Source organism: Meleagris gallopavo, chromosome 17 (assembly GCF_000146605.3).
Source record: "Meleagris gallopavo isolate NT-WF06-2002-E0010 breed Aviagen turkey brand Nicholas breeding stock chromosome 17, Turkey_5.1, whole genome shotgun sequence".
NCBI lineage: Eukaryota > Metazoa > Chordata > Aves > Galliformes > Phasianidae > Meleagris > Meleagris gallopavo.
Window position 1 is genome coordinate 2,416,450 of NC_015027.2, and position 14,436 is coordinate 2,430,885.

A 14,436-nucleotide genomic window follows, 5' to 3' on the forward strand; every position below is an offset into this window, starting at 1 on the left:
TTTTTGGTCGTTGTTACTCAGAATTTAAGTTTGGGAATATATTGCTTAGCTTTCCCCTGTTTAAGAATTCCTACTCTTAGGAAATTGATTTTTCTTATGTGAAGGCTCTAACAAAACTGGCATCTCTCTCACTGTCTGTCAGCCTGAGATCAGCATCCTCCTTCACCAATGGGCTTTTATCTTCATCTCCAAAGGTCTGTGTGGCTCCCATTTCGTGGTCCTTCCAGTCATCAATCTGTTTATCTTCTCCTGAATTATCTGTTGTAATTAGAATACATTTTCTCCTCTCAAGGGGAAACCAGCTTCAAATGAGTATTCTATAAAAGCAATTACTTTTGATATTAGATATCTGTACATAAAAATACAGTATTTCTTCCAATTAAAAAGCATTAATGAATTTGTGTCCAGAAAGGGAGTAGCTGACACTATGGCTCTGTTGCTTGCAAAGCCAATAAAAGACAAAATGAGGTTTGTGAGGGAGCTGGTGAAGCCAGCAGAGGCATGTATGGAGCACATCCACATAGTATGTTAGGGAACAAAGGCTTTGTAAAGACGTGTATTGCCCTTTTTCCCTACATGCAGTCCTTTTGCACTCATGGTCTTGGTTGTTCCCTGCATTATGACAAGATGACTAATGTAATTTTTCCTACTACATTTGGCTACACATTTTTCGTATTTTCTCAAGTATTCCTCTCTTCTTGAAAGTCCTAAGTCATGCACTAGGAATACTGTATTTATCATGGAGTGGCTTTGCCAGAGGTCTCCAAGGACTCCTTTTCCCTGCAGACACAGAAAGAGTTGTGCTCAGCCTTCTCAGCAGGAAACCTGACTTACGTTTAGCAGAACTGCCATCTTTCATCTTCTGAAAATAACCTGAATCAGTAGGGAGCTTTTTTCCATGAGCTTTTCCACGAGCTTTTCCACAAAAGGAATCAATCATTTCAGAACCGTCTTGATAACGAGTGGAATTTGTTTGTTTGCTTGTTTGTTTTTAAGAAAAAAATATATAGTCTATCCCTATGTTACTTTGCTGTAGGAACCCTGTCCTTTTCATCTCCAGGGTGCCATCTGTATAGAGGGGACAAGACCTTCTTGTCTTCAGTATGTATAATGAGCTCTTTGGGATAGGAACAGTTTCTCTGGGCTCATATAGTGCCTGCTGCAGTGGTGCTCTAAACCTAGATCTACGTCATATGAAAACGCTAAGGAAAAAAGCTGTTCTGGCCAAATCCTGTTCTGTTAAGACTTACTGTAAAGAGTTTAAGGATTAATGTATCAATGTGTTAGGGGAAGAGTGAGTAGCATGGACTGTCAGAGCCTGCTTCCAGCCCATGTGCTCATAACAGCCCTGGTTTTTGGCCTGGCAAAATCCTTATGGCTTTCTCCATCTAATGTACTTCAGACACTTGGCAGATGCTTACAGGCTGCACCTCAGAGCACTTTCTGAAACCAGGATGTGTCTTGATTTTTGGGAAGGCAAAAAAACAACCAAAAAACAGTGGGCAAAGCACATCATGGTTTGGATATTTGTCCTAATTACATCACTTCCAAGGCTCCTGATTCTGTACTCTAATTACTTCCAGTGGGCAGAAAAGGAATATCCTTCCTGCAGGGTAGAGCTGCCAAATCACTTCATCCCTTCGCCTCCGTCCAGCAATCTTCTCACAAAAAAAAGTCTTACAGGATTGTCAGTCATCTGTGGATGAAGGCTGAGAAACACTATTTTTGGCTTCCAATTGAACAGACAAGAAAGGTCTGGAAACAAGAGGTCAAGGTACACTGCCGCCCTGTAGTTTCTAGGACCAAAAAGTTGTTAAGTGTTTCAGCTTTGCAAGGAGTTATTGCACTTTTTCCTTTCAAACTGTTAGTCACAAGGTACTGTTTGTCTTCTCCATGGTATATCTTCAGAGATACTTGATGCTGATACTAGATAACCAGGGGACATAAATCTTTCAAGCGAGGAAGCAGCAAACTTGATTACAACTATAAAAAATGAGACTGTATTTTGGATTTCAGATAAATGGAAGTGCTGTAGTCATTTAAATTGGATGGGGTTTTGTTCTTTTCTCTTCATAGGGAGTTGGAACTTCTGTCTCTGTGGAGTGCAGTTTGTTGACTGTTTCTGTACGTAAAACTAAATCTCATTCACAAACATCATTCATCCTAGCCTAGGAAATAAGTACCTTTGATATGGACAAAATTTACATCAGTTCTCTGGGCAGCAAGACTTATATATTAACTAGACTTTTTGCAAGGTGATGTCAAAAGAAACTGATTTGGGATATGGCAAGTTGGGATATGCAGAAATTAAGAACCAGACTCTGTTTAACGTTTAGATTGAATCATTGAGGCAGACTGCAATGACTCTTCCTGCTGCATGCTACTGTTTGCAAAGCTGACTGAAATAGTAGTGAAGTAGTTTCAAAGAAGCCCTTCTTTTGTATATTTTTGATCATGGTGCTTGCAAATACAAAGTAGCTTACTTTTCCACATTTAATTTTGATTCACTAAGCTGCTATTGAATGTGCCAACTTCTTTGTCTGGAACAAACTAATTTTTGGATATTCCATAGGGTAAATCTGTTCTTGGCAAATTATGGCATGAGATCCTTTGCCAGAAATGAAACATACAGCATGAGAGAAAGAAAGGAAAGTGCAGACTCTAAAACTTGTTCAGCAATTTGGCAGAGTTAGGGTGATGTCATAGGACAGAAAGGAGAAAATACCATTCTAAGTGTGATAGCTTAATGAGAGTCCATATTGGTAGCATCTTCTGACCTCAACTGAGCATCTGATCAGAGCATCCCTGATCTGTATATGAGGGGCAAGGCATTGCTTATGCTATTGAGCCATTCTCTGATTTAAACATGGCATTTTGGAGACTATTTTCCTCGTGATTATTTTTAGGGATCACCAAAATGGAGCTATAAGGATCAAGACTGGTGAGCTGAGACTTTTTGCTTAGTGTTGAGCGGCTCCTTCACATTGCTCTTTCTTCCTCCTCCTCCAGCCAACTGCTTCGCTCATTCATCTGCTTCATTCTGACCTGAGCAGTTAATTCCTGAAGGAAGAAGAAATTTTTAATCTCATTGCCTACAGTTACACCAGTCAGTGAGGCTGTAACTTTCATCTGAAGTTTCTAGTTGCAACAGTACGAGATCACAAAGTCTGCACAATCCGGTAGTAATTAAAGATAGAAACATTTGGGCTGATTCATTAGATGCAACTGATTTGGTACCTGCCTCCAGAAGGAGGGGTTAACATTTCTGTCTGGTACTGTGGTTTTGCATCAGACTAGATTTTAAAAATGCAGTAATCTGGGGCTTGTATAACTGTGTTACTGAACCTCTATGAACCTTTTTCTTTTCATTCAAAAAGTCAGCTTTGTCAGTCTCTGTCAAGTTGCAGTTGTCCCTGAAATCTTTGTTAAACAAGGATCTAAAGATTTTTTTGTGGCATTGCAGGGTACACAAGCATATTTTCAAGTCAGTATTCAGAGTTGGAAAAGAAAGGATGCAGCTGTTACGCTGAGTTTTTTGTTTCCTCTTTAAAAGAGAAGTGTTCCAGGAGTTGCAGGTAAAACAGGGTGACTATGCCAACTGTTTTATAAGGAAGTGTTTTATTCCTTCCTTTTAAGGTGCTGGAAACCAACGTTCATTTCCAGAGCTATTCTAGAGTGCAGATGGTCTAAATAAAGGGTAGGTAAAGCTCACAGATCTCCTTTGGAATCCTTCTCAATCTTAGACTGACGGGGCAGCAGTTGTCAGCACTCCCCAAATCTGCTGGCCCTGGTGGTGGAGCTGCCCTTGGGATTGGGCTCAGCAGCCCTGAAACCACCTGCCCAGGTTTTGGCTGGAGGAGGGATGAAATGTGGGAGCAGAATCAGGGCTGCCAGAAGTGACAGGAAGGCCAGGGAAAAGCCATGAGCAGATCTGTGCTACTGTGAATGTGGGCATATAATTACCCTCAATTGCTTACCTTTATTTTGAATTGATGAAAGGTTAATTATGTCTAAGAACCTTGGCTGAACCTGATTTTATAGCTATCTGTAGTTTTGCTGCATATATATTAAAAAAAAAAACACAACACTATAATAATTACAGATGTAGTTGATCTTTTGCCATAGTTTCTCACTTAAATCTCGTCAGTAATTTTTCCATTGTGACAGAATTTATGGTGAGAAATAGAAGGCCTCTTTTTTTCCTAGGAAATTATGCATCCTGCAGAGTAATTAATCTGTTTAAGAAACTAAGACTGACTCATTCTGCATTCTATTCTCCTAGCAATTTCTGTCATATTCAGAAATCTTTGCAATGAGAAAAATAAACTTGAAATGAGTGACAGACACTAATTGTTTGTGACCTCATTGTCATCTGTGGCACTGAACAGGGTATGACTGATCCCGGTGTACCAGCTGTAGATCTTTTTAGTCTAAAAATTTAAAGAAAAGAAATCTTTAAAAATGGCAGCTCATGGGGCACTGCCACTGTTGTTCCACCTCTGCCCATCACCGATTCAGAGCTGAGTCAGATGCAGTGGGATTTCTGTCAACCCTTTGCTATGGCAAGAGCCTCAGGGTGACATGAACAGCATCACTGCCTTCCCTGCCCACAGCAGCTTCACAAGCTGTGGGAGAATGGGTCCTGGTTACAGCCACAGGGAGAAAAGTCATAGAAGGAGGATCTGGAAGTCTGCAGCAAGGTTAAAAAGAAGGGAAAAATGGAGAAGATTTGCTGTCTGATCTGCCTGGGTAAGAACCCAGATATATGCTGCAGATCGAACCAGAGACGTTTTTCCATCTGTCTTTTTTAGGTTCTGCACTGCTCTCCATCATTGTAGGACCTGAACGCACAGCATATAAAATCAATAGCAATTGTCTCACTGCCCAGCAGCTGTATTTTCAGAAATGCACCCATTTCCCTGCTGTTCCTGTAGGCGAGACCCTTGGGAATGAATTCTCCCATGGGCAGCCCCTGAAGCCTGGCTTTTCATTGGGCAGGGCACAAAGAACTTCATTTGAATCCCTGTCCTTGGGAACCCACCTCCACTTCCTATGGGAGCAGTGTTGTGGTTTTCTGTCCCTCCACACCCTGCAGGATTTTACATTCTGCCTGCTGGTAAGTCTCTGAGGAGATGGTTCTGCTCAATGGTCCCATGCTGTGGGGCTTCTTCTGGGGTTGACCAATGCAGATGGCTGCTGCTGAGGGAGTTACAGTCTTGGCTTGGGTGGTTGTAGGTTAAAGCTCTCTATTGAGGAGATATTTGCCAAAGAAACAGGTAATTCTCTGAGATGAAGAATGCTATGCAGATGTTACTGTGTGTAAGTCATACTGTGTCTCTCTAACCATCCCAAGCATTTAAAAACATTGCCTGCAATCGCTGCTTTTAGCACACACACACCCACACACGTATATATGTATGCACACACATATATTTATAAATTATACTGTATTCATTGTTCCTCATAATTTCTGGAGTCAATTTAGTGCTTTTCCTGCAGAATGAAGCAAGGTGATATTATTTATTTAGTTGCTGCTATAGATTATTCAGTGTTACTGCATTGCCATAGGAATTGCAGGTTAGTTTAGGCTAAAATTTGGGTAATTAATGGTGAAAAAACCCTCACAATGATGTATTCTGAGAGCAAGCCAGATAGATGTCAGATAAATGATGACATTTTCCTGGAATTAGATCAGATTAGCATCATGAAGAACTAAAATATAAGGATTGGGAGCAAAGTACGTGAGGTAGTCGTCATCATGCATGGTTTGGAAGGCTGTCTAATTCTCATATGAAAAATTGAAAGCAAACTGCTCTCCGTTGAAAGTTTCATTCTCTTCTTTCTTGTGCCTTAAAGATGCAAGTGTTTTGTTCTGTAAACTGCAAGAACTTGTAGTATAAAGAATAAAGTTTTTAACTGCTGGAATTAAATCATTGCTTGAAGTCAAATGAGCACACCACATCTTGGAGTCCCTTTCATCAAAGCAGGTCAGTTAACTTTAATGAAGTCATCTTCAATTTGCTTTGATGTAGCATCAGAACCCAGCCCAGATGATTCTAAGCGATCAGCAAATAAATTTCCACATTGCAGTCTTTCAAGGACGTAGGCTTAATGAAGTGTCTGGTTTTCTGGGTTCTTTAACTTCTGAAGTGCCTAATTTGACTCGCTTTTAATAAGGCCTCTTTGTGGTTTTGGGGGGGAAACTGCTGACTTTTCGTTGGAAACAGAGCCCTCTTTAAGATGCCATATGTTTGACAAGTAAAACAGAGGCATGCGGCATCACTAATTGCTATTAGTGTTTTAAGTCTGAGACTGTGCAATGCAGGAAGATTAGGCTGCAGATTAGGTTTTTTCTTTTGGGGGAGAAGAGATTTAGAGTCTCAAATACGTAATTTCTGTAATGACTTGAGTGAGGACTACTTGTCAGGCTAGAGATTACAATCTTAGACCCTTCTCTTTTAAAGCAACAGATGTTAAATAGCAAATCTGGTCAAAGTGCCCTATGTCTTCTCATCCTAAAAGGAAGAAACATAATGAAGCTCCATAAAATGTTTTCAGAAATATTTAGTGCCAGAATGTGCTTCTTGTAGTAACATCAAAGGAATTCTGTAATGTAAAATCAGTAACTGTAACGCAGTTCTTGAAGAATTTTAGTCTTGTTTCAACTCAAATCATGTCTGTCCGTTTCTCTGCTTTTCTGGCAGAAAATTGTTTCATTAGAACAGACACAGGCCTTAAATACCCCCAAATTTCACAATATGCCTTTTTTTTTTTTTGCTTACAGCTTTCTCCCTTTGCATGACCCAATTGGAGACGTGATTATACCAGTCCCTAATTGTAAGCCTCCCTTGTGCTAGTTTCTCTCTCTCCCTTCAGAAGAGCAGAAATGTATTACTAGCTGCAGACTGATCACTAATATAAATGTAGACGCCATAATATTTGTAATAGTTGAAACAGAACCAGTCAGGGCTTCACCAGAAGATTGCAGCCGGAGTCATAAGTCCTGCTCAGATTCAGTATGCTCATCTGTGATTCCTAATAAGCAGTAACTCAACACAGGGCTACGATTTGGATTTGTATCTAAGACTGAACTGTTGCCAATGTAAGTCAACGGCAATCTTTGTCTCATGAGCCAGACTCAGACTCAAACCTCTTGACAAAGGTTTGGTACTGTTTTGGTGCTGTTTTTCCGCTTACATGAGAAAGGAGAAATCACGTTTACAGCTGGGCGGTGATTCATGTGGCCAAACTAAGATCACAATAAAAGCTCTTGTCCCTGCTGCTTTTGCACGGAGGAGCGTCGCTAAGCCAAGTATGCAAAGACTTTCCAAATAACTACAGAACATTTCCATCAATCCGAGTGTAGCACAGAGGCATAAATGAAAACTGAATGGAAGTCTAAAATAATTATAATTATCTTACAGAAACTGTTAGCTTACTTTTTTTTTTTTGATGTTCAGTCCACAAAGTGGCTTGCATTACTAATTCCTTGTGATTTTTATTTTATTTATTTATTTATTTTGCCAGAAGGATCATGAGCTGCAATAGGCACCATGCCATCCTGCTGACTCAACTTATTCCATATGAACTGATTTTTCTTGCATTCTTGTACATTTTGAGACAGGTTTTGAACAGTTTCCTACTTGTCTTTTGGATTAGCTCATCCCTTACTGGAGAAAAATGTGTTTGAGAAAGGAAGACAGCATAGCTGGCCTGTTTTGCATTATTGAATGTTGGGAGATGAGTCATCGAAGGTTGCCCAAAATCCCCGTGTTGGGACTGTGACTAAGAAAAGAGATGTATGCTGATTAGATGTTCCATTGCCTTGAGCATACCTTTCATTTTCACCGGCGTTTTGTTTCACTGACAGCTTTGAAGAAGTTTGTTGTTGACTAAACATCAGTATCTCAATCCCAGTAGCGTGGTTCTTTGGTCTTCTCTCTCTGCATCCCAGCGATATGAAACTCTATCAAAAGATGCTGCTATGAAGCTTCATCTTTCCACTTTCCCCTCCTGCCTGTCTGGCCTGTGGGGTTCCTCTCATACCTCTGTTTGATCTCGCTCTCTGGTGAGACCCAGAGCACACCTCCCACACACACCTGTAATGAGACCATGGGCTACATCAGCTTCTTGTTTTCCTTTCTTTTCAATAATTCATTGGGTTTGAATGTTTAGAGCTCTCTGAATTTTTCAAAAGCTTGACCATGCCAAGGATATTTTTCTGTAGGGCTTCATTTTTTTTTCCTTCTTCTGTCCTCCTTGTCCTGCTGAGAGTGTTGATCCTTTCAGCATATTACAATGAAGAACATGAAGAAGACATCAAAAACATAAATATGAGGACCATGTCCTGACCTGGGACCACTGATTGCAGCATGATGTGTGTATTTTAGAAGGGAATGTGCGACGTTCAGCTGGTAGTTCATGTTCAGGCAGACTGTTTGTACTGTTGCACTTAACCTTAGCAGGAGATTTTATCTCAAGCATCTATAGTAGAAAATGTTAACTTTATCCGCTGAAACCACTAATGAGCCTCTGCTTCTCCATTCTGTCCTTCTGTAATTAAGCAGAGATGATGACAGAGCTTTAGCAAATGAGAGCAGTCTTAGCAATGAGATAAAGGAGAAATTCCCATACGAGGGCTAAATTGTAACAGACCTTACTTGACTTGGAGGAGCCAGTCCTGGCTTTGTACTATCGTGTCTGTCTGTTACTAGCAAGCGTTGACAGTTTTCTTCTCTATTTCTCTTTAGTTGTTTATTTGAAATACTGACATATTCATCTTGAAAAATTCTTAATTTGAAATATGTTGAGCAGGTCAAACTCTGTTTTGCTCTGCACTGTAAACAATTTGGAGGTTACTTACACAATTCTGTATGGTATCCCCAAGACTATTATAAATAACTTTTTAGCTTATGATAACTTGTTGATAGTCAGCCTTTTGGGAAGGAAAGCTTTGACATGAAATATGGGATATTTGAGGAGCTTATTTATCAGAATTCAACGCCTAATTAAATAACTGTTGCCATGGAAGAGGTTCTTGGTGATGTGATTGTATGGGTATTTTTTTAATGTCTGTTTCATTTTGTTTGAAATGTATTTTTTGAGCTAAGCAGTAATGTATTAGCGTATGAAATCTAACAAATGGATTGTTGGCTGGCTAATGCCTTAGCACTAAGCAGTGCAGGGTTAATCATTTTAGTCAAGTGTGTCCAAACTTTCTGACCCTAGAAGCTTTGTAGAGCTGAATATCTTTACACAATATACATGGTCCATTTGACATAGTTTTGAAGGGCGGAGGAAATCCAAAGGAATTAGTGGGTGAGAGTTTTCAGGTCCCCAGTAGTTTTTGCACATCTTTGTGGGAGGAGGCTGGACAAGGCATGCAACTGAGTCCAAATGATCCATCTGTTGCCTCACATGGTGAGGTTATGTTACTCCATATTTCCCACCAAGCTGCAGCTGCTCACCAGTCACACAGTCATATTCCCAGCATGGAAAACTAACTTGAACCACTCAAGATCTGCAGATGCTCTCAGAGCCAGAGCACGCATACCCCAGCTCCAGCAGGTATTCCAGAACTGACGTTAATGTGGAGGTAAACTTGTAAACTTCCAGATCTGCATGTGGTAGAAGTTCACTGTATCTCCTTAAAATGAGTGGAGCTGTATCAGAGTACACTGGGAAGAGGTCTGGCCTCATTTCACATGTGAATGATTTGTTTTTTCACCCCATATTCCTTTTCCAACTCTTCTGAGTATTTGACCTCTTACTCTGAGTTCTGATTTTGTGGATTTCCAGTGTAGATTTAGTGAGATGAAATCAAGGATAATTAGGCATTTTGAGATGTTTGGAAACAAGATTTCTGTTTCCAGGGAATTATCTGTGAAAAAGAGGAAACTGAAAGCTGATAATTAGTTCTTTATCGTTTGCTCATTAGCAATTATGCAGTAATAATGCAAGGCGTGTTGAGATGGACTCTGGTTTGAAAAGCTGAGGAAAATTTCCACAGAGCCAAGAAGCATTTAGAGATTTTGGGTTTTATGGGAGTTCAGATCTTGTTCTCTAAAAACTTCTGTGGGAACAGAAGAGGTTAGATGTATGTTCTTGGTTAATTGTTTGTCTTTTTTTTTAACTTCTATTTAGGCCTTGCAAAGCCTATGGGATTAGTTGAAGGTCCAGGAGGCTTGGGCCAGGGGGGAATGGCTGCTACCCTAAGAGATGATAGCCATGAATCGGAGACTAAATATGAAGAATATGGTTACAATGCCCAACTCAGTGACAGGATATCTCTCGACAGGTCCATCCCTGACTACAGACCAAAAAAGTAAGTTGAATTCCATATTATTATTAGAGCAAGTGATTGTTTTTCTTTGGACTCTTGATGACAATTCATTTTTCCCCATCCCTTTCCAGTTAGTCTGCCAACATATAGTCATACCCTTGAGTTTAGTGAAAATTAAAATGACCAGCTGCCATCTCAAGCATGAAGTGTTGTGTCAAAAACAACAGCAAATCAACTGCCTCCTCTTTAATTGCACTTGATGTTCTTAGAAGTGTTTAGTCAGGGTCTGCAATACACTGAAATGTAGACTAAATATAATCCACAAGGGTCTTGTGATTGCAGTAAGATTTTTTTTTAGTTTCTGGAGTATGCGTACATTTTTATTCTAGTAGTACAATCTTCATATGCCTGTGTTAAATTTGGAATTATGTGTTTATTATATGTACTGATTTATTATATTTTGTATGAGATGTCCTTATAATCTTCTACATTTGCGGAGTTATGCATCTTCCAGCTGTGACATCCTCTCTGTCAGCCAATGAATGACAATCAGTAATGTCTTAATGCTGAGAAAATGAGTAGCAATGCTAGTTACTCTCAGGAGACAGAATTGAAAAGAATACTTAATTAATTTCTAATAATAATCTTCTGTTTTGAAAAACCCACTGGGGCTCCTAGGCAGAACTGAAAGTTAAATAAAAAAGTATCTTATTAAGCAGAGAGAAAAGTTTAGCCAAGCAAAACAGCTGTGCTCTGCGAGTAGATTGCAATTGAATTAGGATTTTAGGCAGTTCAAGCTGCCAAAAACAAAATCCAGCAAAACAAAACTTCATCTTAACCACAAATTTCATTAGCTATATTACATATTAATCTAATCTCAGAAGTATTGACTCAGCATTTGTTTTCTCAGATACTTGCTGTACAAAAGAAAACCTAGATCAAAGAGGTGGTGAAGAGAAGGAAAAAAAACATGCTGCTTTGATGTCACATTTGGTCAATGTATCATAAAAATGTATAATGAAATTATCCTGGAAAAAAAAGGTAGATTGCAATCGTCATGCAAATATTTGAGTTGCACATCAGATTCTGGTTCAAAGTTCCTTAAAATCAATATGAATTTTTTCAAGTGAGCATCAGTGAGATTTGACCAGGCCTGTTGTCAGCTGCTGGTCAGGTGGATAATAAATTAGAATGATCTACCTGGAAATATAAAAGCGAAGGCTGCAAAGTTTGAATCTAGCTTAACAGCTCCTAGAATCACGGGAGCATTCACAGTGTAGTGATGTTTGACTTTAGATCATGCTCTTCTGTAGTTGAAAGCATTTATGATTCTTTCAGCTAAGCTTTTTGACATGCTTATTTTGGTAATCTCGTAAGGCAGTGCTGCATGTAGAACTGTCTGAGTTACGAAGAACTGCCTTCCTGTGGTGTTCTGACATTCTTTAGATGGTTTTGCTTAGATCCAGATTCTGGAATAGTGTCTTATGGGCTGCAGGGTAATTGCTATGAAAAATGAGTTTGGGGAAGGTCGAAGCTCTCACATGAAGCGGTGATTTTGCATTTTTGTTGTTGTTAGTCAGCTTGTTTTTGTCTCTGACACCTTCAAGTGTGCAGACAGTAAAATGCAGGGTCTGTAATGTTAAACTCAGTTTTCTCTCCCTTCTTGTGCCATGTATTGGCATGCCAGAGTAATCAGCCTCTTCTTATCCAACATGTCCTATAATGCTTACTTCCAGCTGTGCTCGATAGCCACGGGGCAAATCTGAGCTTGGCTTTGTTTGGTTTGGGAAATAGCTGTGGGGAAACCAATGTGTCCAGCTTTATATGCAGCGCTTCTCAGTCTACTTGTAATTTATGCTTATGTTGTTCCCAGTATTTTCTGTCTTTCACAAGGAAGCACTTTTCATTCTTAAGTTGAAAAGCAAGGTAGAATTGATGGCCAAGGCAGTGCACAGTCTGTGGCGAGTCTCTGAAGAAAACCAGAATAAAATACATGCGTACATATTTGTCTGCATTTCGTAGACACAAGTTGGGAAAGTAAACATGATTTTGCTATACAAATATAGGACTTGTAATATTCCAATAATCTTGTTTTAGAATAAATTTGATCATGAATAGCACCTTTTGTTCATTTTATCTTTGAACTCTTAGTTTATCTTTGATTTACTTTTTTCCAGTATTTTATTCTGGTAAAATTAGCATTTTCTCCCATCTTCTAGCATATATTCAGTAAACATTTGGAAGTATGATTGGTTTTCAGGAGGTATTTTCATCCCACTCAGCAAATTAAAAGTACATTAGACTACAGAGGTGCACAGTCAGGCAGTGTGACTGTGAGGATCCCTAAATTGGAGTCACCGCCATGTCCTTCCACTGCAGTAAAGTCTGCAAGCCTATGTGGGTAATGCTGTGCCCAGAATGCTTTTCCCACTGTGTTCTACCTTCCTATCTGCTGCCAGCTCAAATATAACTGCGCTCACAATGCTTTTCTTTAAGACAAGAATCATTAAATCAGAAGCAGTTTTTTGTGTTGTGTTTGAAGCAATGACAGTAAGTATCTTGCTTGCAATTACAATTCACATAATAATTGCAAAATGATAGTTTGATCCTAACGTGGTGTAATAATATCTCAGTTTTTTCTTCTCTATTGCACCTCCCACAGTTTGAATGCTTGCTCTGTCTCTCTGCAGAGAGTAGACAACCCTGGGGAAAACAGTTCAAAATCATTCTGTGATTTGATATTTCAAGCTGTTTAGTTTCAAGAGACATGTAATATAGAGAAATTGCAATTTTGCTATATAAAACAATGCAAAACCTCTCCAACAGTTTGTGAGTATATTCAATGTGACCTTGAACAGTATTTTCATTCCATGTTGGATTTCACATGAATAGAATGTGCTGGTATCAAAGTTGTGCTGATTTTTTAGCAGGTTTTTTAATTCTCGAGTAACTTTTTGCCTTGAAGCAACTGAGTGCTGTGCTGCTGAGCTCAGGAAAGATGCAAAGACCAAGCAGCAGGAATGAAAGATGTTTGAGTTCAGTGTGGAGCAGAATACTCAGGATTTCTTATGGCTGATGAAAGAGCATTTACACACATTCAGCTAGTAACCCTAGAATTGGCCTGACCTGAGATTTTTCACTTTGTTCAGATATCTTTCTGATCTGTTAAAATACATAAAAATAACTGTGGAATAGTGGTCCAGTCAGTACTGACTGTTACTATGTACATTCCAGAGTAAATTTTACAGAAGTGCCTATGAAGTATCTCAGAAGACTTTTGCATGATTATTTTTGCTACAAGGGAATTGTTAGTGCCTGTGATGGGATTATTTCCTCTGTCATACATGCACGTATGAAGGAACAGGTTATTTTCCCCTGGCAACACATGGCTAAGCCAGGACATGCTCTGTGATTCTCCAGGTTATTCAGTGGTCAAATGTTATTGGATTCAATTCCATTTATGTTTTTGATAGTAAAAATGAGGGTTGTGATGGCATGAACCTGAGTACTGTATTGGCTGATGGCCCCAAGACATGTGCATGGGAAAGCATAAGCACACGTATCTGTATCAGCTGACTTTACTGACGTGTGCAGGTGTAGAACAGCCTGGAATCCTATCCATGGACGTTCTGTGAAACCTGCCAGGCCGTGCGTGTGTCCTTCTTACTATAATGTCACAGGATGAGCGTTCGACTGAATGGTCAAAAGTAAGTCTGGAGCAACACAGCCAAGATTTAGATAGAAATCTCACACTTCAAAGCTGAAGTGCCCAGAGTCAACCACCTAAATCCCTGCTAAGTTGTTTGGCTTCAAGTGACTTAATTTGTTACGGTTGCTGAGAGGGAAAAGAGAGAGCAAGTTTAGCTGGAGTACACTGGGCTGCTACAGAAGATCCAGGGGCAGCCATAGCCATCCTGCTGCCTTTCTGGGGGATAACAGCCTTCACTGCTGCCAGCTGCAGCACTAAGTACAGGTCTGTGCTCCTGTAACAAGAGATTGCACTCAAACCTTCCCAGCCATGCATAAAGATAGAAGTGCTGTAGCTCTATATATAGCAGTAGATTTTTGACATTATCAAAGATTAAGAATACACAAGTCAGAATCGTATGGAATTTCTTACAAAGACAGGGAAAAGGCCCTCAAACTTGCAAACA

The 14,436-nt window shown here is 39.6% G+C and overlaps 1 protein-coding gene across 8 annotated transcripts in view; it reads left to right on the forward strand.

The window, feature by feature from the left end:
* GALNT9 (polypeptide N-acetylgalactosaminyltransferase 9) overlaps positions 1 to 14,436 on the forward strand; it is a 230,371-nt gene that overhangs the window by 14,770 nt on the left and 201,165 nt on the right. For 7 of the 8 annotated variants that reach the window (XR_004161565.1, XR_004161564.1, XR_004161563.1 and 4 more), the window contains exon 2: positions 10,144 to 10,324. The exons of the other annotated variant lie outside the window; for it this stretch is intronic. Coding sequence is in view for 1 of the 7 variants with exons in the window: in XM_031555946.1 (XP_031411806.1) it covers positions 10,158 to 10,324 (167 nt within the window). In the remaining 6 variants the exon portion in view is untranslated. The remainder of the gene's footprint in view (positions 1 to 10,143; positions 10,325 to 14,436) is intronic. 8 annotated transcript variants of the gene reach the window in all.